This window comes from Pangasianodon hypophthalmus, chromosome 2, assembly GCF_027358585.1.
Source record: "Pangasianodon hypophthalmus isolate fPanHyp1 chromosome 2, fPanHyp1.pri, whole genome shotgun sequence".
NCBI classification, from domain to species: Eukaryota; Metazoa; Chordata; class Actinopteri; order Siluriformes; family Pangasiidae; genus Pangasianodon; species Pangasianodon hypophthalmus.
In genome coordinates this window covers 11,910,746-11,937,081 of record NC_069711.1, presented here as the reverse complement: position 1 = coordinate 11,937,081, position 26,336 = coordinate 11,910,746, and the positions used below count along the sequence as shown (strand labels likewise).

The window sequence follows — 26,336 nt, the reverse complement described above, 5'->3', positions numbered from 1 at the left end:
GCCCACTCCTCATTGGTCACTGAGGCGACATTCCAATGGGCGGAGCTAATGTCATTCAAGTCCTCATGAATGAGACTCGCGGCGCAGTGTGGAAAAGTTGTGCGCGCGTGTCGGACACACCGCTCGGTGACTATAGCAAATGTTCAGATAAAAAAATAAAACAAAACAGAAAAGGAACTAAAAAATGGATTACCACCTTCGCTCTTTGTTCTCTTATTTATTTATTAACAGTATATTTATTCTAATCCAAGCCAAGGAACGTAAGTAGTCAATACTACCTTTTAAAGACTCTTCCAGTTCTTTTAAAATGTAAAATATTTAAAATCATTCATGTGTACTCTTGTAAAATAGCTTTATAATATAGTCTACATAACACTTTTTTTTACTGACACTGAAGTTTTACTGAGTCATGTGAAATGTGGTGTTTTAACTGTGTGGTTTGAAAAGTTTAAATGATGATATTCATTGTTGAATGGAAGCCTATAAATATAAATATCAATATTTATTGTTTAATTACATGTGAATTTCTTGGTATCACCATGGCCTATAGTATTTTTGTCATGTTATTTGTGTTTGAAACTACAGCCATTATCATACACCAGATGAAACAGATAAAAGTCAATACCTATGTATTATATGTCTCCTCTTATTTGAAATTGTTTAATTGTCTTTGTAACATATACAATGAAATCTTTTCTTTTAGACATTCTGCTGGATATGAAGGCGTCTGGAGGAGAGCTGGGCTGGCTGACTTCACCAAATGAAGAAGGGGTGAGTAGGCCTAGGCTTATCGAAAAGCTTCACGTTTTCCAGCCATTGCATCTATGAGTCAGAGACCCAACTTGCCAGTTGTTCATGTTGAATGTGGCTTATAATATGGCTTTTGTTTTTGCTATGACTTTTTTTATAAAACACATATAATAACTTATCAGATATTTTTTTCAGATAGTCCTCTCTGGTGGTAAATCTTCTATATTACTTTAACACTCTTTATCATGTTAAAATTGTTTATCATGTTAAACTAAAATTGTTTATCATGTTAAACTCTTTATCATGTTAAAATCGCTTGTTACTATATTACCTAACCTACAGAGCTTTTGGACTGATGGTATTCCCAGTTCGTGACCTAGCGAGCCAGTATCAGAATATATTTATTGATAGACTTCAAAGAACTTTTGTAAGTCACTGTGGATAAGGGCGTCTGCGAAATGCCATAAATGTAAATGTAAATGTAAAATGACATGACTGACATTTCTTATTTAATAATGTGATTGTGTATATATATATATATATATATATATATATATATATATATATATATATATATATATATATATAAAATATGTAACAGTAAATATGTATATATAATAATGTGTAACAGCTTTATGGCACGGTTTTACTGTTATACAGTAGGAACAGAAAGACACCAAAGCCCTGGGTTAGAGGGAGTGTGCGGTCCTCTATCTTTAGTCATGCAGTTTCCTTTCTGAGGAACTGGAGGAAATGGAGACATGGTCAGGGGCAGCGGCGAGCTCTTTTACTTCCGTGAGCTACTGGGATTAAAAGAATCGTCTGTAGATTCCTTCTGTGGCTCCAGAGCCTTATGAGAGATTTACACTCCGAGTTTGTTCTCTTAAACCTGTAGAGCCAAGGAGATGGCTGTGTAGGTTTGAGGGCAAGTTCAAGGCATTCACACTCTCAGGGTGGGGATGGGGGGGCTTTAATTACTCCTTTGGAGACTAGTCCTGTCATTTTCTTGTTCTGATGTTGGAGGCCTTGCCTGGAATCTCTGAGCTCTTGAGCCACTCTGTCCACACAAGGTCTTTGAGGTTTGCATGCCTGGCCTGATCTGCTGTTCAAGTGCTTTTGGGGGAGCTGAGGGAAGTGGAAGGTTTATAAGTAGGGATAACTAAAGAAAGAGCCTTGTTTCATTAAGGACAGTCTGTCTTTCCTCTCTTTGATACACCTTTAGTAGGTCTAAGAAAAGATATGCCTAGATATGCAATTTCCACACTCACATGTCTGTTATGTGAGAATTGCAGTATGCAACATCGTGAGAAAAGACAAAATGTATAAGTCATGAAAGAATAATTGCAATATTACAAATTATGAAATATATAAAATTACAAAAAAAATGTAATAAAAATTTGTAATTATAATTTGCTTTATTCTCTTTGTACTTACACTATAGAATGTAATGCATCATAATGTACTTATAATAATATTAGTATACTTTATAAGTAATATTAGTATACTAACTGCAGACCTTTCCCTCTGCCTTGTGCTTTCTCTGTCACTCAGTGGGAAGTTGTCCAGACAGTGGTGAATGGCTCCCTCCTTTACACCTACAGCGTGTGTAATGTGGCCTCTGACACTGAACAGGACAATTGGCTTCGTACCACCTTCATCCAGCGTCCTCTTGAAGCCTCGCGTGTCTCTGTGGAGCTGCGTTTTGTTGTCCGTGACTGCAACACTTTTGATGGCACCTCGCCCTCTTGCCGTGAAACCTTCGGCCTCTACCTGTATGAAACGGACATGGACGTGGGCACCAGTTTCCGGAAAGGTCAGTTCCGTAAGATCGCCACAGTGGCCCCAGATGAAGTGACAGCAAAGAGGGGTGGTGGAGGATCATCACTGAGGGTGAATATGGAGACGCGGAGCATTGGACCACTATCTAGACGAGGCTTCTACCTGGCTTTTCAAGACGTAGGTGCCTGTGTGGCTCTGTTGGACGTGAGGGTGTTCTACACCACCTGTTCGGCCGTCCAGCGCAACCTGGCTACTTTTCCTGAGCGTGTGACTGCAACAGCTCTAACAGAGGTGGAGGGATCATGTGTGAAAAATGCAGTGACCGTTGGCCAGGCACCTCCTCGCATGTACTGCACAGCTGAAGGAGAATGGGTGGTTCCTGTCGGGCAGTGCTACTGCAGAGCCGGCTATCAGGCTGTGGGACAGACCTGCCAAGGTAAGCGAGTAATAATGCAGTGTGTGGGGTAGTGCCTGAATAATGTTTTAAAGTGAGTGAAATACCACTCTATTTCTTTTTTTATTTTTTGTTGTAAAAGCACTGCAGTTAGTATATGGCTGACTGTTTTATCTTGAGCCACTAAATCCCCTTAAATCAAGGTTGAGTTCTAATTAAAAAAAACCTTGTAAAGCAGTCAGTGGTTTGATGGTTGAGGAACAACTGCAGGGCTTTGTGGGTGGGCTGCCAGTGTGAGTTTCTGAATAAGTGTGTGTGTGCTAAGATGCCTTATCATGTCATGCTGTTACCAAAGAGCTGTCTAACAAGTTGCCTGTGAGCACACTGGAGACAGAGAACATGACTTCAGTGTAAAGGAATGCCAGTCTTGTCCACACCCTTTCACCTGCTCGCATTTTATTTCAGATCTGCGTGAGAGTTTATTGCTTTAGGAAGGAAGTTTAAAGATACCAGGTTACCAGTGGGGAAGTGTGTGTTTGTGTGTGTGCAAGTGTATCAGTGTAGAAAGACAATAATGGCAGAACTGGCTTTATAGGTTCCCAACATAAGAGAAAATGAATAGAATCCTAAAAGACACTCAGAATTTTTTTTATAATGAAATAAAACAAAGGAAAGAATATAAAGAGGACAAAGGGTACTAAATCCCCTCGTTCTTTCTAATTTGAGATCTTGTTGTAATAAAATGAATAAGCTGGTTTGATCCATTTTAGGCTAAAGTGACAGAAGGATTTAGGAATTTGGGTTTTTTCCAGGCGTTTCTCTGGTGTGAATTCTCATGTCATCCGGCAGCTGATATGACTCAGTGGACAGGCCTAGAATTACCTGAATACTACCTTGTTTCTGTGTGTGTGTTTCTATGACTACACTTTACCACAGATTACAGGGAAGACTTGGCACACCCTCGCTACACTGACTCAGTTATCATGTAATTGAGGGCTTCAGCTCTCTGGATAGCTTTTGTAGTGGTGGGAAATATAGGTTTAGTCAGTGGTGTTGAAACGTTGGTTTTTTCTCATGCTGACTAACTGTAACCCTAAATCCTATCAAGGATAAAGGAGGGATTGTTAAGTCAAATTCCTAAAGCTTTTGCCTGCTCATCAAAAGCAAAACCTCATTTTACATGTTTTAATTGTTGTGTGTCTTTTCAGTTTCCAAAATTGTTGGGCATTAAGATCATTTCCCTCAGTTGCAAACAATAAAAAAATCTTACACATAAAGTGAAGTAATTCTCCTAATGGGCAACAGTGTATTGAAATAATACGGAAGGGCAAAACACAGGAAGGAATGTTCTGGAGACCCTGACTTCTGGTGCTCTAACAGGATCCATCAAGCTGCACCTGAAACGGACACTGGCTTCATCAGGGATTGGGAGGTTTTACTGGTATGCAGGTCTGTGGAAAAGGGTAGATTCCGAAACCTTCGGACATTCCGTTGTTTCTAGGAGACGCTCCAAATGTTTTTGCCCACCTTCAATCAATGGCTGAATGAGGAGGCCTGGGGGAGGAATGTGACTATGAGAGGAGCGTCTTGTTATCATTGTATGATAGCACTAGTCAGGAACGAAAGTACATGCCCAGACTTCACACGTTTCCTTTTTTTTTTTTCAAACACTTCTGCGCTACTCATTGTTAAACTGAATGCTTTCTACTCATCACCTATTGTTGCATTCATTTTTTTATGTTGCTCACTTAACACTTTATGGTTTGCAGCGTTTGGCTTGTTAAAAGGCTATGAACATTAAAGTTAATTGGGTCAGCTGAACTACCCTTGAGCAGAAGGCATTCAGGCTTTTGGTGAAAGAGAAGGTGCTTACGCCTAAACAACTATGGAGACAATAATGTTGCTGGTGACATTGTTCTCATTGGAGTTTTACGAGCGGCTCTTTGTGTGCGACTTCTGTTCTTCCAGGCTTATCGCCACCTGCCAGTCTTCATCAGGCCCTCCTGTGATTGGATGCCAGGCTGGAGTGGGGGGTGGTGACTGATTAGTAGGTTTACAGCGATACTGAGTAGGGGAATTCTGTGGGTCATGTGGCTGCTTAATGTTTCTGTTTCCCAGAGATCAGAGTGTATTTAGGCCATCTGATTTTGTAGGGAAGATAGCATTTCATTGATTTATGATGGAACGTCCGGCTCCCTCCCTGCTTCATTATGATGACTGGTTTATAATGCCGATAAGGCTCTATAAACAATGACATCAGAAGATTAGGAGAGATTAGTGTAATGATTAGCAATAGGTGTGTCTTCAACTTGTTCTAATTAGATACATTATGTTAAGATAATGTTAATAGGTTAGAAAAAAAATAGAACATTCACATGTCTTTCAAGACCAGTAATTTGTCTGAAAATTGACATTTCCAGAGCACTTTACAATGGTAACTTTATTGTTTTAACTGTTGACTCTTCCACCTACATGACCCTGACTAGTTCCTTTGTGTGGTGTCTTGTGAAGAAATGACTTCAGAGGGCCAAATCTGTAGTATTGCTCAGCCTTATCTTGTTTGTCAGTCTCCCGACACATGAATCAAACTGCTAGGAGATAACAACAACAAAGATATTTTGTGTTATAACACGTAGTCATTTTTCTAAACTCTTCCTACACAGTGATGTTCATCATAGCTTAACCACCCACAGTGAGCTGAAAGCAAATATGTTACCGCTTAAGCCAAAGCTCACACAATCTGCATGTATTTCAGGTTGTGACATAAAAAGCATTACGAGTAAGCCATCTACATATTTGTAATGTTAAGTGTGGACTTGTTGACTTTGTAATTTCCAAGAACTATTAGAAATGAATTCTTTGTTCTGCAGTGCTGGAGAAGCAGTATTAAATCAGTTTAAATGGCAGCTAGATAGCTTTAATTTAAAACTCAAAGCTCCTCTCTCAGAACAGATACGGACGTTAGGGGTGAAGAATGGAGGGGGAGTTTTCTGCTCACTCCCAACTTCAAACAGCATGGAAAGGGAGGCTGCTTTTCTTATGCGAACATCTCTTCCACCCCCACCCCCCCATTCATACTCTCTTAAACGCAAACACACAGCAAATACACAAACCCCCACAGAAAATCCCCTTGAGAGTACTGCTGTCAGCAATCCCTAAGACCAAGTTCCCATTCACACACACGCACGCATGCACCACCTACTGCTCGTCAAACTCAGACTCTTTTCCTTAAAACGGAGGCTGAAAGACTGACCCCCTGGGAGGTCACATACTCATTCAGAAGAAGCCCCCCTTCTATAGAAACTTTTTTGCAAGCTTATGAGTTTCTCATGGTCATTAAATGTACATATATCACCACCAACCACCTCTCTGTACTGTTCATGTGCTTCAAAATGACCCTTACATCCTCTTTGCTAGTGATTGTTAGTGCTGTTGCGTTCCTCTGCGCTAGCATGTTCTCATCCCTTGACACAGGAAGGAAAGGAGGAGAGGATGAAGCCTATACAAACTCACAATTCCTGCATCCTGTTTTGTCCAACCAACATCCACACAGTGCACTATAGCTCACCTGCAGGGCTCAAAACCTTTCTGTTAGCATTCTTTTATTCAGCGCTTTAACTTGCCTGAATGATTTTTTTTTTTCACATGCCCGTAACTGCTTCGCTTTTGTTAGAAGCTAGAATCACTGCAGGTCTGTTGTCTTGATAAGTATATGCTGTGAGGATTTGTGTTGTCGTTGATGGATTCATCCTGCCTGTAGCTTAGTTGGTGTGAATCCTTTTGCCCCTATTGTTCCTCTCAGATGGGGAGAGGGGATAACAGCAGCCTCCTGCGGCTCTATCACTTAAATAGATGTTGAGTCTGATGAAATCCCAACTTAACTAAGTCTCTTCATCAACCCATTCCACTCTTGCATACCATGTGGCAAGGTAGAGAGAGAAGATTCAATAATAAAACTGGAAAAAGGCATGCTCAGTGGCTCATATGTAGTATGGGAAAGCCTTATATAAGATAATATTGTTTTGGTAGATTTTTTTTCACAGTTTGCTCTTGCATGGCTGAACGACATGTTTGAAAACTTGCCTTTCCTATCTTTTTTTAGCATGTGATGGAGGCTATTACAAGAGCTCAGATTCCAGCCAGCCGTGTGAAGTCTGTCCAGCAAACACACAGCACTCAGGTCCTGGTGCACTCCAGTGTCCCTGCTTGGAAGGATTTTACCGAGCAGCCACAGACCCCAGCTCTGCTCCATGTTCTAGTGAGTGTTTCTGGCTGCAGAGCTTGAGTTAACACTTCCCACTCTCTTTTTACTCAAGATTTGTTGTTGTTTGTGAGGTACAGATAGCTTTCAGTCCTTCACTCCCGCAATCTGTCACTCTCACAGGTCCACCTACTCCACCAGAAGACCTGAAGGCCGCTCATCGCCTAACAGCAGGGAGCGTACAGCTGACCTGGAGACCTCCATCTAACACAGGTGGCAGGACTGACATTGTATACAATGTGGTGTGTGAGCGTTGTAATGGTGCCATTTGTGCACCGTGTGGAGGGAGGGTGCGCTTCGAGCCTACACATACATCTCTACGTGAGCCGGAGGTTATAGTCAGTGAGCTTGAGCCTCACATCAACTACACATTCAAAGTGGAAGCCTTGAATGGAGTGTCCCATTTGAGCCCTCAAAAATCAACTGCCAGCATCACAACTGTGCTACACTTCACAGGTATAAACTTCAGCATTACATTTTAAGTAAAAGTAGGTCTTTGTTTATTCAATAAAATGAAACAGTACGATGTTAGCAAGTGAAATGTTTTAAAACTGTTTTATGCCTTTCTCATCACAGAGCCTCCTAAGGTAACATTCCTCCGAGTAGTGGATCGTACCCCTAGTAGTCTTTCTCTGTCCTGGGCTGTGGACCAACACACAACTTCCCATCATTCTCCTCACTATGAGCTTATGTACCGCATGAAGGTATGTAGGTTAATCGCAGTGTTTGATTGAAAAGTCTGTTTGCCTCTTGTTTCACATGGGCTTACGATGTCTCTTTCGAATAGGACAATAAGGGAGAGCAGGACGTCACCACATACAATGTTCTGAGGTTGGACAAGAACTCGGTGCAGATTAGTGACCTCTTACCTGGCACTAAGTATGTGTTCCGTGTTCAGACTTTAACACCAGAGGGCCATCCTAGCAGCCAGAGTGCAGAACACGAATTTGAGACCCTGCCCATGGGTAAGTGTGTGAATGTGTGTGGGTGTGTGTTTGCTTGGTGATATTCTTGTCCTAAAATAATGCAGAAGTAGAGAATTGTGTGTAACCAGATGCCTCGTATCTGTCCAACAGCTGAGTCGCATGCACAGGGCAGTTCCATGATTGTCATGGGAGCCATTGCTGGAGGCGGTGTCATGTTGCTTATCGTGGTGGTCATTTTACTTCTACACAAAAGGTTAGAGAATCCTTCATGCTTTCTTCCTTTTTCCTCCTCCTCACTATGTTCTTATCATATTTCCTCTTCAAAGGTAGCCTCACCCTCTCCACCCTGTTTACATTAAAGAGCAATATGAAAATATGAAGCTTGTCTCATTACAGTACAAGCTTGAACACTGATGTGCAAATATAATTTCGACTTTGCCCTTTTTCTTATCAGGAGGCTAAATTCACGCATCCGGCAGAGAACAGGGGGCAACTACTTCTCGTGTCCAGGTACGACATAGCCCAGTATAACTTCATTAATGTTGTTTTATATATATTTGATTGTATATATATATGTATATATACACTCTATCCCATATGTCTATCTTATATGTTATTTACAATATATCTTAAAGGCATTAAACATGTTCTCTTCCTGTTCCACAGAAAAACATCAGCCTCTGAAGACCTATGTGGACCCACACACCTATGAGGACCCCTGCACGGCTATCCTTAAGTTTGCCAGTGAAATTCAGCCCAATCACATTACTAAGCAGAAAGTCATTGGAGCAGGTAATTTAGCAAATAATCACATTATTATTACTATTATTTCGAATACCAGAATACTGTAAGGTTGGAGAATAAGGTTGGAGTTGGAATGTTTTTCCATTCATTAAAATCCAAGTTGCCCATTAGTTCAGGAAACACCCAAGTCATGCATTCAATTACTTTCTGTTGATATTAATGTTATATATACTGTAAAAGCAATTCATAAATCCTGCCTCTTTATTTGTCCCATAGGAGAGTTTGGTGAAGTGTACCGTGGTGTCCTGAAGCAGCCAGGCCGTAATGAGGTGGCCGTTGCAATAAAGACACTGAAACCTGGCTACACAGAAAAGCAGAGGCAGGAATTCCTGAGCGAGGCCAGCATCATGGGCCAGTTCTCCCATCAGAACATCATTCGTCTGGAGGGGGTTGTCACCAAATGTACGTGTCAACTCTATCACCATGGCTCGCAATGCACCCACTCAGCCGAGTCATTTAACATGTAAAGCACGTCATATGGCAGTGACCGATGACTGTGTTGTCATATTCTAATTGGATGCTTCTGTTGCTTTCATTTCAGTCAAACATGCTATGATAGTCACAGAGTACATGGAAAATGGAGCTCTGGATCAGTACTTGCGGGTAGGTTGAACATCCTAAAGCTCACGTTTGGATTTACTGTATTGTGATATTTCTGGTTATTTTCTTATGAATAAACTCATATGAATAAACATCCCTGTACTTTAATTTGTAGGACCATGATGAGGAGTTGTCCTCATACCAGTTGGTGGGCATGCTTAGTGGCATTGCAGCAGGGATGAAGTATCTGTCAGATATGAACTACGTGCACAGAGATCTAGCTGCACGCAACATCCTGGTAAATGGAAACCTGGAATGCAAAGTGTCAGACTTTGGGCTGTCACGCGTGTTAGAAGACTATCCGGAAGGCACCTATACCACCACTGTAAGCTACTTTAATAGTTATGTTTAATATTGTAGCTTCAATTTAGATTAGAAGTACATAACAACAGTACAATATAGAATGGCTCCATAACACACTTTAGTTACATAATCTGTTTTCATTTTGTTTCTTAGGGAGGAAAGATTCCCATTCGTTGGACAGCACCAGAGGCCATAGCGTACAGGAAGTTCACCTCTGCCAGTGATGTGTGGAGTTTTGGTATTGTCATGTGGGAGGTGATGGCTTTTGGAGAGAGACCCTACTGGGACATGAGCAATCATGAGGTACATCACTTTTACTCCGAATGTTAGATAATTTCATTTAGGATTCATCATAATGAAGAAAAATACACAAAGCCAAACATGTACCAAAGGGTTATTCTATGAATATACAGGCTGTGTATAGAGATGTCTGTGTGCTTAAAGTTGTTTAATCAAGAGCTGTTACTCATTGGGTGTGGGTTTAAATAGCAAGATGGTGACCTGTTTTCCGGTCTGCATCTCAGGTTATGAAGTCCATACACGAAGGGTTCAGACTGCCGGCACCGATGGACTGTCCATCTGCTATTTACCAGTTAATGCTACAGTGCTGGATGCAGGACCACTCCAAACGCCCACGCTTCCTCGATATTGTCAATGTTCTGGACAAACTACTGCGCAGTCCTGAGTCCCTTACAGCAGTTGCCAACATAGACCTACGGTAGGAGTCACTGCTCATATAATATGGGAGAAATATAAATATTTATACAAGGTTGAACAAAACAAATGCAGTTGGAATGATTATGGGATAGAAATAGCCTGTGTGAGGTGTGTCTCGTAAGTGATGGGTTTAATCAATCTACTTACGTTTTTACTCCCACAGAGTGTCTATTCGCCTGCCTAGCACTAGTGGAAATGATGGCAGCCCCTTCAGGTCTGTGGATGAATGGTTAGAGTCTATGAAGATGGACCAGTATAAAGAAGCCTTTGCCCATGCTGGAATTGCCACCATGGAGCAGGTGTTGCACTTGAAGATTGAGTAAGTAACACACACACACAGACAGCCCTACACACACACACACACACACACACACACACACAAATAAGCTTACTTTTCTTCAAGAACACACACAACTTGCAGTGGTTAGACGCCTACAGTACATGGTCTTGAAGGGAAGGTGTATATGACTCAGTTATTTAAAGACATGTGCTCTCTAGTGGAAAGCCTGTAAGTGCAATTAAAGGGCAAGGACTTTCCTACCAAAACTATTAACTATATAACACTATAATCTTGTTTCATACCAATCTCACCCATCTTTTATCTCTTGTTTGCTTATATAGGGATATCAAGAAGATTGGGGTGCGGTTGCCAGGTCATCAGAAAAGAATGGCCTACAGCATTCTGGGTCTTCAGGAGCCCACTGCAGGTCCCGTGGATGTCTTTGCAGTGTGACACTAAGATTCATCACCAGAGCTGCATTCTACTAAACTCTTAATGAACACAGCCAAACTGGCCTCAGATCTTAAACTCAGTTTGCACTGGGCTGGTTGACAAATATGCAGAATGCCCCTCTCTACTGAAATGGACTCCCATTGTGAATAAATGGACCAATTAGCAATTGAATAATGACTGAAAATTGACCTGATATTTTTACTGTTATTTTTTCACTGTTGTGCATTTTATAACTGTATACAGTTTTGTGACAAAACTCCTTTGTGTGCCCTCATTTCAAATGCTGGCCAAATTGAAAGTTTAGCTTGATGTTTAATTGCACATCAGGAGTGTGGCACTACAGAACATCTGTCAAGGGCGGGTGGTAAACTAAGAGAGCTATGAGTTTTGTATTACAAATAACTCATTGAACATGTTGAGATTTATTTTAGTTTTTTTGTAGTATAAAGGTTAGAATCTAGATAGCAGATGCTTAAACCATTGAATATGTCTAAAAATTAAACTGAAGGGTATATTCTATACCATAATGAGAGACAATATGTTTACATATATTATTTCAGCTCTTTTTTGATTATTTAATATTTATTGTGTGTTTTTTATTTATTGTCTGTTTGTAGAGCTGTTGTCTAAAGTGTTCAAATGTTCCATAAATATTGTGTAATTATTAAATGCTGATATTTAATCCATGAAGCCTATTTAATTTTTTTCCGATTGTCCATGAGAGAGGATTTAGCCTAGTAATGTACGTCTCAGTTAAAACTTTATAGGGTAAGGGGAGGGATTAGCGGTTGTAAATTTTCTTACAATAATAGTCTATTTTCAGTGAAAATCCAAATGAATTTCTCTCACTTTTTTTTTTTTTTTTTTTTTTTAAAAAGACATGCGGTTATGGACTTATTCAGTTAATGGAGCCTGGGACTCAAGCTGTTTAGTTTAGAATCAAAGACTCAGGAACTAATGCAGACTTTTAAACAAGCTAAATTGGGCAGGATACACATTCAATTCAGTATACTGCAAACAACTAAGGAGTAGCAGTGAGGATTAACAATACTTCTACTGTGTAAATTCACTACATTGGGGCAATTTGGCACTCATTTAGCACTAGTCCCCACAGTACTGTGGGTTGGAAATCTTCAACAAGGAAAAGACACGCCTCAGCGGCCAAAAGTTATGAAGCCATTAAAATGAAGCACTTAATGACCTCTGTATATATGTGACCTTTGGCTTTATCTGACCCAGTCCCACCCTTCACCACAACAAGCACTCCGAACGTGGGTGATATTGGGATTTATTTGCAGTTATCCGCACACACAGCTGCACACAGAGCAGTAGAAGACAGACAGAAAATAGTTAGTTGTAGTCATGTTAGAGCTCCACCTACAGCATTTCTCCCTAGCTCTGCTGCAGATTGTTCAAGCTCAGTATAACAATAAACATGACATGTTGTACTTAACAAAATAAAACATGAAGCTGGAATGTAATAATTCCTCCAGGAAAATTATACAGACTTTTTTAAATCAATTAAAAAATGACATGAATAGAACAAGTAGTTTGAATGAGAGACAGAATTATTACACCGCTTAAATCATCCACTTTGTTACTCTTAATTGTATATAAAATAAATGTAAATAACATTTTTATTTTTAGTCAACCCATGAATTCAGTGTGTTACAAAACCTAGTTCACACAAATCATTTACTAAACAATTCAGAAAATGTAATATGAACAAAGTAGATTCTTAAAATCTACATGACATAAACAATTACCTGCACACAGAGCAGTAGAAGACAGACAGAAAATAGTCACTTCTGTAGTCATGTTAGAGCTTCTCCTATTCCAAACACATTTCACGTTAGAAAGCACATGGAAAAATGGCGCCTATGGAAAGATCATAGAGTGCATCAAAACAGAAAAAAACTATAAAAATACCTCTACATATACACAGAAAACTCACTTTACAAATCAATCATCTACTGTATGCAATCCTTCCCATACTGTGTACAACATTTGATATAAATTATGTATTTTTAACTCTTAGCGGGCGCTAAAACATAAACGTTTCTCCCTAGCTCTGCTGCAGATCGTTCAGCTCAGTGGGCAAAAGCGCCACCGGCACAACCAATACAAAGCGCGATCCCATTAACGCAGGATTTAACTTAAAGAACCCTCAAACTAGAATAATTTATCTCGTTACATATATAAACACTCCACCATTAACATCATACTTTTGGTGTATATTTGTTTGTAACTGTTAGCTTCTTAGCTTTCTTTTCTGCCTAGCTGTTAAAATGCCGAATACATGAGATTTTTCTGGTAGCTAAATAACTTAGCATGGCCGTATAGCTGAACTTCTGACATGGCCAGCTAGCTTTTGTATTTGGCTGATAGATAGAAGAGGTATCACATAATTTTAGTTTAGTTTTAATTTCCAGATGGGGTAAAGTAAATAATTAATGGCGGCTAAAAGAGCATCCACATGTTCTGAAGGCCAGTCTTAAAACCAGTTCATTTTGAACCTAAATCTGTGGAAATGAAGTACATATTTTGGAAGTGAAGAGCTGAGTGGAACATCTGAAAAAAATTCATAGTTTGATTGCTTGCATGTCACTAATAACTAACTAACTAACTCTGTGTGTGTGTGTGTGTGTGTGTGTCTGGTTAATTAGTTATGTAGCAACTGTCCCTGGCTGCTGAAACCATCACAGAAATTCTAATGGTTTTCACTACAAATACCATTACAAACCATCAGCTAACCATTAAAACCATTACCATTATTGGTTCTTAATGGTATCCACTACAAGGCAACAAATTACCAGTAGAGACCCACAGGGACTATTACAGTTTCCATTAAAACCAATACAATTGCCATTATAACCATTAAAACAATTACAAATTCTGTGAGGCTTTCTGTTGGTTTTCTCAGCAGGGGTATTTCTGTTATCTCCTCCAGCATGCATATCCGCTTCAGCTGTGCTATCTGCGTGTGAGTATGTTTAATGAAGACAAAGCTTTAATAACTGAGTTGCTGTAGCTTCACTGTTCAACAGATGGCAGTAAAGAGCACTGAGAGCTCGACCGTGATGACGACATGCACTACGTCACGCAGCAAACATGGCGGCGCAGTGAGGGTTCCCATGCTCGACTGTTGATAAATGATTTTTAAACTGTTTACCGTAACAAAACGTACCATAAAACGACTGAAGACAAAATGTCACGACTTATTGTGAAAAACCTACCGAATGGGGTGAGTATGTTTACAAACTTAGCAATAGCTGGTACTGTAAAGTTCTGATCCACAACATCACATGCACTGGTGAAGTATCTGAAGTACACTGGTATGATTTTCTGCTCTTTCATGCTATGAATAAATACTAGCGCGTTATGCTAGCGGTACTGCAGGTGGCTTGATGTGTGTGTGTGTGTGTGTGTGTGTGTGTGTGTGTGTGTGTGTGTGTGTGTGTACAGATGAAAGAGGAGCGCTTCCGTCAGATGTTTGCAGCCTTCGGGACGCTGACAGATTGCGGGCTGAAGTTCACCAAAGACGGCAAGTTTCGGAAATTCGGCTTCGTTGGATTTAAGTGTGAAGAAGATGCCTCCAAAGCGCTGAAACATTTCAATAAAAGCTTTGTAGACACGTCCAGAGTGACGGTGAGTGTCTGACGAAGTAGCATCAGTGAAACAGAAATGGACTTTTTATATCTAAAGCTTTATAAATTGGGTCTTTGATATGAAGAAATGTATTCCTCACAGACTTCATACAGAATGTTCATTATTCCTGTAATTTCCTTTTACTGAGGATGCTTACAGTATTCAGACTATATTAGTAATTAAACAGCTACAAAAGAAATCAAAATTTTGACTGTTGCCTCACACCTCCAGGGTTGGGGGTTCGATTCGTGCCTCCGCCCTGTGTGCGCGGAGTTTGAATGCTTTCCCTGTGCTTTGGGGGTTTCCTCCAGGTACTCCGGTTTCCTCCCCCAGTCCAAAGACATGCGTTGTAGTCTGATTGGCATCTCTAAATTGTCTGTAGTGTGTGAATGGGTGTGTGTGTGAGTGTGTGTGTGTGTGTGTGATTGTGCCCTGCGATGGACTGGCACAACGTCCAGGGTGTCCCCTCCCTTGTGCCCCGAGTCCCCTGGGATAGGCTCCAACCCTGGGATCCCCGCAACCCTGTGTAGGATAAGCGGTACAGAAAATGGATGGATAGACTAAGCATCAAAACCTTTTAAGGTGGACTGAAAGCGTGAAAGCTTCAATCATCAACACCAAGGGTAAATTATCGAGAGGTTCTGTTGGAATCTGAAACGTGCTGATATTTTTAATTTGTTTTGTTTGTCAGGTGGAATTTTGTACAGATTTTGGAGACCCCAACAAAGCGAGACCCTGGAGCAAGCACAGCCACCAGCCTGACAAAAAAAAAGATGAACAGAAGCCAGAAGGAGAAAAGAGAGATGAGCACAAGGTGAAACAGGAACGTTTCTCTAAGAACATAAGAAAATGGCTGCCTAAGCTTTGATAATTTACAAAACTGATACAAAATTTGTTTAAGAATTAATTTTGCCTTTTGTCACAGGGAAAGAAAGAGAAAAAGCCTCTTGATGTTCTTGGAGAAGTAAGTTAATTTTTTTTTTTTTTTTTTTTGGGTTACTGTTACTTTTCTGTACTTAAATTCAGTAACCAGTTTCCAGTATTGCTTGTGTTTGTGTTTATATTTTCATTAATTGTGAATGTATTGTTTTAGGTTGCCAGTGAAGCAAAACTTAAAATTAAATTTTAAGCAGGTTATGTCTTAAAAAGTATCACAGGAAATTCCTACATGCTGTTCCAGGGCCTGAGTATTGTCCCATGCACATGTATACTGTTAATGTGTAACACAGTTTGTCTGTTTTGAGGAGTTGTGACCAGAGATCAATACAACACAAGCTATAAGTTTATTAATCAGTCAGGACCTACAAACGCTTGTGATCAACTGCTATAAAGAGTGTTTACTGTGCTCACGCCACCGTTTCAAGATAATCTTTGTTCTGCAGCGTTTTCATTAAACCCTGTATATATAGCACACTGTGGTGTTTAAAATGAAATTATCTTCTGTAAATGTTGGCTTTTTCCCAATCCTCAGCTGAAAAATGATGAAGGTTTCCAAGAGTTCCTGGCAGTGCACAAAAATCGCACACAGGTGCCTACTTGGGCCAACGACACTGTGGAAGCCAGTGCAGTGGAAAAGACCCAAAAGACAGAGAAAAAGAAAGAAAAGAAAGCTGCCAAAGATGACTATTTAAACTTTGACTCGGATGAGTCAGAGGAGCTGAGTGATGATGAGGATGAGGAGCAGGGTGCATCCGAGGATGAAGATAAGCAGGGTGTGTCTTTATTTCTCTCATTCATAAAGGACAGGGTGCATATGAGTTTATTTAACTTATGTTGTATAAAAAAGGGAAGGATTTTTTCCACAACTTTTATGGTACAGTTAGACACACAGTTTAATATTACTATCCTTAATATTACTATCCTTTACTGAAATTAGAATGTAATCTCTCGTGTCTCATAATTGAATAGATTCTGCTAAGATGGCTCTAAAGGAAGGCCTATCAGATATGGACTACCTCCGCTCCAAAGTGGTGAAGAAACCAGACACAGTGGATGAGAAAGTGGATGATGATGATGAAGAGCTGGTGGAGGAGGATAATGCAGAAGAAGAAGAAGAAGAGGGTGCAAAGCAACAGATGGACAGTGCATATGAGAGTGGAGATAAAGACATCCAGAAGGCAACACCATCATCATCATCACAAAACAAGGTTTGTTCTAACCATTGTGAAACATTTCTGAACATTATTTTATGCCATATGTTTGATTTCCAATTTTTATACTGTTCTTCCCTCATAGTTTGAACCTGCTACAGAATTCACAGTCAAGCTCCGAGGAGTGCCATTCACTGTTAAAGAGGTAATGTCTAAATGAAGCTACTGAAGCACCATTTCTCTAGTAGATTATGTTAGTTAACCCTGTTGGTGGGTCAAGACTTACAATCCTCACTCTCGCAATTACATTTCCTTCCACATGGTTTTACTGTAGTTACAGAATAATTAATAGAAATTATTGAATGATGAGCCTTAAGGAATAAACATGAACAGCAGAATAATGGGAGTTAAGTAAAAGGTTTCAGAATAACTGGTGCTTTCTGCATTGTCACTGCTTACATTTTTGCTGATTTCTTGCATTTATTTTCTGCAGCAACAAGTGAGAGAGTTTATGCTGCCACTGAAGCCTGTGGCCATCCGTATTGCCAAGAACAAAGAAGGCCGTAACTCAGGTAAGAGCCCACCATGTGCGCATCATGATCTATAAACAATGATACTAATACATTTTATTTATGTAGTATCTTTATGCTTTAAAATTATTGCTCTCTTGGTGGCAACAAACAGATTTAGCTCTTTAGAGTGAAGTGCACACAGAGCTGTAGGCTAGCTCTGTGCCTCTAGCTCTGTGCCTCTAGCTCTGTGCCTCTAGCTCTGTGCCTCTAGCTCTGTAATTTTTTTTGATGTCTTTGTTCATGTTTCTTGAAGTTAATTAAATTCCAAATGTACTTATGCCACACTGCATGTTGATGCATTTCTCCTGCTCAGCGTGCATTTGAGAATAGAAGTTCAAGCCATGGCCGTCTGTTCCAGCTTGAGTTTTTATTTTTTTTTCTTCCTTTTTCCTCCTAAGGCTATAAATATACTGGGTCATAAAGAGTGACTTTCAGTAATTGTGTTGTTGTAATCAGATTTTAGCTACTGCACTGCTGTCTGTCTCTTCCGTTTGCATTGTTCTGACTTTGTCCTTATAATGCTCATACTGACTCTGCTTAGGCATGGTTTTACTGTAGGCATGACTCACAAGACGCACAGCACATAAAATAATCAGATTGGCTGCCACTCTCACTTCCTCAACCCTCTGCGCAGGATTTTTCTCCAAAGAAATAAAAAAACCGCTTTGCAAACTTGCAATGTGAGGTAACACAAGCCACAAGCAGACAGAAACTAAAGACAACACTGATAAATAACAAGAGGTGAGAAGACATTAGTGTTGAGCGACAAAGTAAGGTTTCAGAATTCCTTAAAGGAAGATCGGGAAGAGCATTCCTGGAGAGACAGACAGACACAAAGCGTTTCAGAACAATATCACTGAATGATCTTTCTGCACATTTTGGTCTCTAAATGTGAGTTGTAACTGGCTGCCAAGGTCAAAAGTACCAGTACACATTGTATATGAGATGTATGACTGTGATTAAGGTTGTGTTTTCTGTGTTCAGGTAATGTGTATGTGGACCTGAACTCAGAAGCTGAGGTGGAAAGAGCTCTGAAACTCGACAAAGATTATATGGGTAAGTTAGTTGGTTTATTTCTGCACAACAAATATTGTTGAATAAGAAGCTTTAAATGGTTAAACAAAATATGAAGTCAAAGGTGTGTTATATATAACTTGGTATTGTGTTCATAGGTGGACGTTATATTGAAGTGTTCCGTGCCACAAACTTCATTGACAAGAGGAAAACGAGAGCAGCTCAACAGGAGAAAAACTTCATCTCTGAGCTGAAAGAGGATGAAGAAGAGGAGGACGTGGCAGAATCTGGAAGGCTCTTTGTGAGGAACCTGCCTTATACATGTACAGAAGAAGAGCTGAAAGAGCTGTTCACTAAGCACGGTGAGAGGTCATGACATTAACATGCATGTTATGTTTTTGTGTGCGTATTGGACCTCCCTCAGAATTATTAGTACAAGATGCAGTGAAAGTCCGTGATTCTCAAACTAACCTTGAAATGCCTGCAAACTTTGCATATTAGACATAATGTATTGTGTTACTTAGGGATGGATTTTCAAACTTTTTTTCCACTTTAATTTCACTGGCCAGAAATAGCCATTATCCTTAACCAACTGGCTGAATTTTATATTGTTAAAAATGTGAGTTTCAAGAGCTGTCATGTAGCATAAGCCCCATCATGTTAGGGGCTATCTATGCCAACAATGCCATTTTTATATGACTGCAACAACTGCAGAGTGGGCTAACATTTATACACTGAACACAGAAATAAAAATTAACATTTTCAGTGTAATTTTCAATATCTCTTAATCTATATGTGTAAAATTTTTAACCTAATCGCTATCCACAGCCTCTGTAGTGAAAGTGCAGTTACTACAGACAAGAATTTTAAGACTGTTATAAAAGCAGCGAATCTCACTCACTCACTTTCAGTAAATGCTTTATCCTGATCAGGGTCGCAGTGAATGCAGAGCCTATCACAGGAACACTGGGTGTAAGGCAGGAATATACTGCACTTATGTACACCTACTCATTCATGCAATTATCTAATCAGCTAATCGTGTGGCAGCAGTGCAGTGCATAAAATCATGCAGAAACTGGTCAAGAGCTTTGGGTAACGTTCACCTGAACCATCAGAATGGGGAAAAAATGTGATTTGAGTGATCTTGACCATAGCATGATTGTTGGTTCTGGACGAGCTGGTTTGAGTATTTCTAGAACTGCTGGGATTTTCACACACAACAGTCTCTTAGAAAGGTCTTGGAATGAAACAGATGAGAATGTGTTACCATTACTGTAATTATGTAGTGAAGGCTAGCCCGTCTGGTCCGATCCCACAGAAGAGCTACAGTAGCACAAATTGCTGAAAAAGTTAATGCTGGTTTTGATAGAAAGGTGTCAGTACACACAGTGCATCGCAACTTGCTGCATATGGGGCTGCGTAGATGCAGACTGGTCAGAGTGCCCATGCTGACCCCCGTCCACCACTGAAAGTGCCTACAATGGGCACGTGAGCATCAGAACTGGACCATGGAGAAATGGAAGAAGGTGGCCTGGTCTGATGAATCACATTTTCTTTTACATCATGTGGATGGCCAGGTGCGTGTGTCTCTTACCTGAAGAAATGGCACCAGGATGCACTATAGGAAGAAGGCAAGCCGGCGGAGGCAGTGTGGTGCTCTGGATAATGTTCTGTTGGGAAACCTTGGGTCCTGGCCTTCATGTGGATGTTACGTCAACACGTACCACCAACCTCAACATTGTTGCAGACCAAGTACACCCCTTCATGGCAATGGTATTCCCTAATGGCAGTGGCCTCTTTCAGCAGGATAATGCACCCTGCCACACAGCAAAAATTGTTCAGGAATGGTTTGAGGAACATGACAAAGAATTCAAGGTGTTGACTTGGCCTCCAGATTCCCCAGATCCGATCCAGCATCTGTGGAATGTGCTGGACAAACAAGTCCGATCCATTGAGGCCCCACCTCACAACTTACAGGACTTAAAGGATCTGCTGCTAATGTCTTGGTGCCAGATACCACAGCACACCTTCAGAGGTCTTGTGGAGTCAGGTGGCAGGTGGTTTTAATGTTATGGCTGATCGGTGTATTAAATGTGTGTTTTCTCTGCAGGTCACCTCTCAGAGCTCCATTTTCCCATAGACTCTCTGACTAAGAAACCCAAGGGCTTTGCCTTTGTTACCTACATGATCCCAGAAAATGCTGTGACTGCTTTAGCCCAGCTGGATGGTCATATATTCCAGGTACATATATGCTTGTTTTTTAGTTTTATTGTAATTTTTTTATCCTTTGCAGGTTTACACTGGTTTGCTTACGTGCTGTTTGTCCTGTAGGGCCGGATATTGCACATCATACCCTCCAGGATAAAGAAGGAGAAGCCAGAGCAGGGTCCCAATGCTCCAGGCAGTTCTTCATATAAGAGGCAGAAAGATGCAAAGGATAAGGCAGCCAGTGGCAGGTCAGCATGAAGAAGCACATTTTCTTTGACTAATAGCAAATTCTCACTGTGAGTTCTCTAAATGGTAGTGGATTTAATTGTAAAATATTCCTCTTCTGCATTGCAGATTATATGTGCAGTAATAACATTATGGTCGCTGTTACATTTTTGATGCATTCTTTGTCTCACACAGCTCTCATAATTGGAACACGCTGTTCCTGGGTATGAGTGCAGTAGCTGATGCCATTGCTGAGAAATACAACACGACCAAAAGCCAAGTCCTTGATCATGTGAGTTATAACATCAATAATATTCACACCTAGCTATTTCAAATGTATTCGATAACTTGGTTTCGTGAAATGAACCACGTGTGGGTGTGTGTGTGTGTGTATAGGAGTCACAGGGCAGTCTGGCTGTGAGAATGGCACTTGGTGAGACACAGATCATTCAGGAAACTAGACAGTTCCTGCTGGACAATGGTGTGTCTCTGGACTCCTTCAGTCAGGTACAAACTTGTGAATTTTAATACATTATACAGAATTTACATTCCAATATTTAAAAGATTAATGAAGTTAACCTGGTTAACTTAAGTGATGTTCTTGTTTAAATTTTTTGTGGCTTGTATGCCTTTTTAACCTATTTGCACTTTAACACATTTTTTTCTATTGCTCTATATGAATATGTCCAGGCTTCAGGCCAGAGGAGTAACTCTGTGATCTTGGTGAAGAACCTGCCATCTGGAGTACAAGCGAAAGATCTGGAGGCTCTTTTCTCCCCTCATGGCTCTCTGGGGAGGGTTCTGCTGCCGCCTTCTGGCCTCACCGCTATTGTGGAATTTCTGGAGCCCACTGAAGCCAAACGTGCCTTCACCAGACTCGCATATAGTAAGGTACATATATCTGTCTAATGTAATAAAAATTTAATTTTAGTTTTATTGGTTGGTATGTTTTACAGCTCCTTTTAATTCTCAGCTGCCCTTGTCTTGATTTTAATCTTTCTCTCATCCTAGTTTCAGCACGTTCCCTTGTATTTAGAGTGGGCTCCAATGGCTGTCTTTTCAACACCTCCTAAGCAGCACAAAGCAGGTAAAACTTAGGGGAAAAAAAAAAAAGTCTGTGATGTTTTTTTAGTCTATTCTGGGTTGTTTTCAGCTTTGTTGTTTGTATTCCTCATTGCTCATTGTTTTTATTCTTTTTCTCCTCACTCAGCCGAACTTGAAGCTGTGAATAAAAATGCGGCAGATCAGCAAACAGACACAAACAAGAAGGAGGAAGATGATGAGGAGGAAGATGAGGATGAAGAGGAAAGTCTGCCTGGTTCAACACTCTTCATTAAGAACCTGAACTACAGCACCACTGAGGAGTCGCTACAGGAGGTGGGGTCACAGTTTATGGAACCGAGGTTAAGGGTTGGGTTGAGAGGAGCAGATATGGTCGAAGGGTCATGTGTCTGAAATTTTAGTGGAAACTCAAGATGGGCACACGAGGATTGGAGATTAACTGTATTATCACAGTGTATTAGGACCACCTGTGTATCAGAGTTATTTTCTTATGAGACTTATTTTTTGTTTGTATGTGTGTTTGTATTTCACAGATCTTCTCCAAATGTGGAGCATTGAAAATGTGCTCTATATCCAAGAAAAGAGATAAATCAGGTATGTACATGTTCACCCTTAGGCTTTATTTACGCTTCATGCAAAATTGATTTGTCAGGCATCTGATGTATGCAATATGCATCCGATGTTTTCCCTTTTAGTCCAAACAGTAGACAGAATCACACCACCTTGAAGTCTGATTTGAATACCATTCTTATACCAATATAACCCGTATCATAATACATAATCTGTATTATTTTGTAAATGAGCTCACAAACCTTAACTCAAAAGCATCATAAGGTTATGGTAATCTTACCCAGTAGAGAGAGTGTTCAGTGTGATACTTGCTCTATGATTTAACAGTGATGCTTCTGGGAAACCTTTACATATATATATATATATATATATATATATATATATATATATATATATATATAAGAGGACACATTTTGCACTGAGTGTTTACATTGCTGCCTGTTTGCAGCTTTTTTAAGCTGCATGTATGAAAGGATCATTAAATAGTATGTAATCTCTCTTAGGCAAACTGTCATCTATGGGCTATGGTTTCATACAATACAAAACTCCTAAAGCAGCCCAGAAAGCTATCCGTCAGCTACAAGTAAGTGTATTTTTAACAAGCATCAGTCCTGTGTATTCCTATTTCTGCATGAGATCAGCACATTTCTAAAAAAAATGTTTCCTTTTTCTCTGCAGCATTGTACTGTCGATGGGCATCAACTTGAGCTGAAAATTTCTGAAAGAGAATTAAAGTAAGAGAAATCAAGCTGATCCATTACTGTATTTCAGTCTACTAGCTCAGATTCTCTGAAGGATATTTATATCAGTCTAGGTGAACATGCCTTGTCACATTAAAAGTTAATATATATGTCCATTTGTGTCTCTCTCTTATCTCAGGTCAGGTGTGACACACACTAGCAGGAAGAAACAAACAGCTAAAAAACAGACAACATCTAAGATCTTGGTGCGAAATGTCCCCTTCCAGGCTACAGTCAAGGAGCTTAGAGAGCTTTTCTGGTGAGAGCCTTTTTCTGAATCTTGTAAAATAATATTTGTGGAAAGACAAAATTTGCTATGAAATTGTAATTCATTAAAAATGTATTCATATTTTTGGAAATATGAACCTTATGTCACAATATATGATGTTATCATAAAAGAGTATTGGCTCAGTTTAAATTAAGAAAGGACTTAGGATCATTAGAATTGTTGACCAGCACATTAATTTCTGTCTCTCTTCTCCAGTACATTTGGGGAGCTGAAGACCGTCCGTCTGCCAAAGAAAGGAGTTGGTGGAGCTCACCGTGGCTTTGCTTTTGTGGACTTTCTTACGAAGCAGGATGCCAAGGTGAGTGTATCTGCTTCTGTCCCTCTCTCTCATGCTGTTATTCAGACATTCTGTCACTCCATTTTTATTAAGAATCCAGACTGACTGAAACCATGAGCATGTAGTAAAATTGTCTCTTGTCTTTTAGAAAGCTTTCTCTGCGCTGTGTCACAGCACCCATCTGTACGGTAGGAGACTGGTGCTGGAGTGGGCCGATGCAGGGGAGAGTGTAGAAGAACTGCGGAGAAAAACAGCTCAACACTTCCATGGTAAGACCACACAAATTCTCCACCGGACTTAGGATGAACTGATTTATTATTACAAATAAATCTGTATTTACACTCACATAGCACTTTATTAGGAACACTATACTAATACTGGGTAGAACCTCCTACTGCTCTCTAAACAGCCTCAATTCTTCGTGGCATGGATTCCACAAGATGTTGGAAACATTCCTTTGAGATTCTGGTCCATGCTGACATGATTGGATCACACAATTCCTGCAGATTTTTCAGATGCACTTTCATGCTGCCCATCTCCCGTCCTACCACATCCAAAAGGTGTTCTATTGGATCCAGATCCAGTGACTGGGAAGGCCAGTGAAGAACACTGAACTCATTGTCATGTTCATGAAACCAGTTTGAGATGACTTTTGCTTTGTGACATGGGGCATTATCATGCTGGATGTAACCATTAGAAGATGGTTAAATTGTGGCCATGAAGGATGTACATGGTCAGCAACCATACTCGAATAGGCTGTGGCATTCAAGCAATGATTGATTGGTATTACTGTGCCCAAAGTGTGCCAAGAAAACATTTCCCACACCATTACACCACCTTTGCCAGCCTGGACTGTTGACACAGTACACAGCAGGTTGGATCCATGTTTACCATGAATTACCATGAATCCACCAACATGGATTCATGTTGTTGGTGCCAAATTCTGACCCTACCATCTGTGTGCCTCAGCAGAAATCGAGATTCATCAGACCAGGCTACGTTTTTCCAACTTTTTTCCAGTCTACAACTGTCTAGTTTTTGTGAGTCTGTGCCCACTGCAGCCCCAGCTTTCTGTTTTTGGCTGACAGAAGTGGAACCCGATGTGGTCTTCTGCTGTTGTAGCCCATCAGCCTCAGTGAGATCATATTTTTCCCCATTGTGATGGTTGAGGTGAACATTACCTGAAGCTGCTGGCCCATATCTGCATGATTTTATGACTTGCACTGCTGCCACTTGATTGTCTGATTAGATAATTGCATGAATGAGTAGGGGTACAGGTGTTCCTAATAAAGTGCTCTGTGAGTGTACATTTATGCGGCCCAGGATTAGATAATACCAGAGGTGTAATACTATAATGTACTAAAATTGTTATTTATATCTTTAATATTGTAATATGCTTTTATTTATAATGAAATAAATTGGAGTTGATACTGTTGTTTCTTTTCTAGATGCTCCTAAGAAGCGGAAGCAAGCACAAGTTTTGGAGGGCATCCTGGAGCAAATGGAGGTTGGGGAAGGAGATGAATGAACAACAGCTAATCTTTTATATGGGAACAAGTACAGGGTAAATATTACATTGAAATCATCTGTCATTTAATTTAATTTAATTTACTTATTTTTTTTTTTTTTTTACACCCACCAGGCTTCCCATCAAGAATAATGATGTTTCATAAAAATACTGCTTCCACACATCCCAGCTCTACATGTACCAACTCGATGGTCCCTGATTATTCACATGGAGCCCTAATTTGGACAGTAGTGCCACAAAGCGTTTAAACTGTTCATTTGTTAAGCAAGACCTACACATTTGGGTGGACTTTGTAAGCCATACCTGCGTTTGTAATTGAGTGGGTCTCCATTAACACAGCTGTTATTATAAAATAATGATGTTTTAAAATAATGACATACCTGTATTTTTGGTCATGTTTATATGGTTCAGCAGTGTGTTGTATCTTTGTAATATACCTTTTATTCAATGAAGGGAAAGTGTTCACTTTCCAAAGTTAAAGGCGTATTGTATTTATGGACAAGAAAAGAATAATGGTTTTGTCTATAAAAACAAATATTTCTGATTCTTCTGATTATTCAGTTTTTATTCTACATGTTGGTTCTTCACACAAGAAATTTAAATGACATTTAATGTAGAGTGTACTTGATCATTTATTTTATTATGTATTTGATTGCACACCATTGTAGTGACACTATGTTGGCTTTTCTACACTGTGTACAGTTGCTCTTGCCCAATGAAGTCAGAAAATAATCAGGAAAACAACTTCTCAGCCATGTTCATGTAGTCAGTAACATACCAAGAAAAAAGACAAAGTTCTGCACCAATGTGCAAATGTACACAAGATTTTCAGCTTTGCATGTGTTT

The 26,336-nt window shown here is 40.0% G+C and overlaps 2 protein-coding genes across 3 annotated transcripts; both read left to right on the top strand.

Annotated features, from left to right (window-relative positions):
- Positions 1-96: 96 nt before the first annotated feature.
- epha2a (eph receptor A2 a) lies at positions 97-11,953 on the top strand. The gene is made up of 17 exons (XM_026915754.3): positions 97-260; positions 704-771; positions 2,302-2,965; positions 7,026-7,181; positions 7,308-7,640; positions 7,761-7,888; positions 7,972-8,149; positions 8,261-8,363; positions 8,565-8,620; positions 8,777-8,902; positions 9,131-9,316; positions 9,456-9,517; positions 9,630-9,839; positions 9,971-10,120; positions 10,342-10,535; positions 10,698-10,853; positions 11,156-11,953. The coding sequence occupies exons 1-17, from the start codon at positions 185-187 to the stop codon at positions 11,265-11,267; spliced, it is 2,958 nt and encodes a 985-aa protein (XP_026771555.2). The 5' UTR covers positions 97-184; the 3' UTR covers positions 11,268-11,953.
- Positions 11,954-14,308: 2,355 nt separating this feature from the next.
- On the top strand, positions 14,309-26,037 carry rbm19 (RNA binding motif protein 19). 2 transcript variants are annotated; one of them, XM_034300344.2, is made up of 25 exons: positions 14,309-14,511; positions 14,733-14,915; positions 15,607-15,729; positions 15,841-15,879; positions 16,387-16,627; positions 16,824-17,062; positions 17,151-17,210; positions 17,499-17,577; positions 18,562-18,633; positions 18,750-18,953; positions 20,702-20,832; positions 20,923-21,047; positions 21,220-21,316; positions 21,421-21,531; positions 21,715-21,915; positions 22,036-22,111; positions 22,235-22,401; positions 22,620-22,680; positions 23,160-23,239; positions 23,335-23,390; positions 23,536-23,655; positions 23,881-23,983; positions 24,111-24,231; positions 25,411-25,469; positions 25,605-26,037. In XM_034300344.2, the coding sequence occupies exons 1-25, from the start codon at positions 14,476-14,478 to the stop codon at positions 25,620-25,622; spliced, it is 2,802 nt and encodes a 933-aa protein (XP_034156235.2). In that variant the 5' UTR covers positions 14,309-14,475; the 3' UTR covers positions 25,623-26,037. The 2 variants fall into 2 exon arrangements, with proteins under 2 accessions (XP_034156235.2, XP_026771569.3); XM_026915768.3 differs by having other exon boundaries at positions 14,310-14,511; positions 25,411-25,526.
- The last annotated feature ends 299 nt before the right edge of the window (positions 26,038-26,336 follow it).

Coding starts and splice junctions, on each gene's coding strand:
- epha2a (XM_026915754.3), top strand. CDS start 185: ATGGATTACCACCTTCGCTCTTTGTTCTCTTATTTATTTATTAACAGT. Junction 261..703: donor TCTAATCCAAGCCAAGGAAC/GTAAGTAGTCAA, acceptor CTTTTCTTTTAG/ACATTCTGCTGGATATGAAG. Junction 10,854..11,155: donor GTGTTGCACTTGAAGATTGA/GTAAGTAACACA, acceptor TTGCTTATATAG/GGATATCAAGAAGATTGGGG.
- rbm19 (XM_026915768.3), top strand. CDS start 14,476: ATGTCACGACTTATTGTGAAAAACCTACCGAATGGG. Junction 14,512..14,732: donor TGAAAAACCTACCGAATGGG/GTGAGTATGTTT, acceptor GTGTGTGTACAG/ATGAAAGAGGAGCGCTTCCG. Junction 18,634..18,749: donor ACTCGACAAAGATTATATGG/GTAAGTTAGTTG, acceptor TTGTGTTCATAG/GTGGACGTTATATTGAAGTG.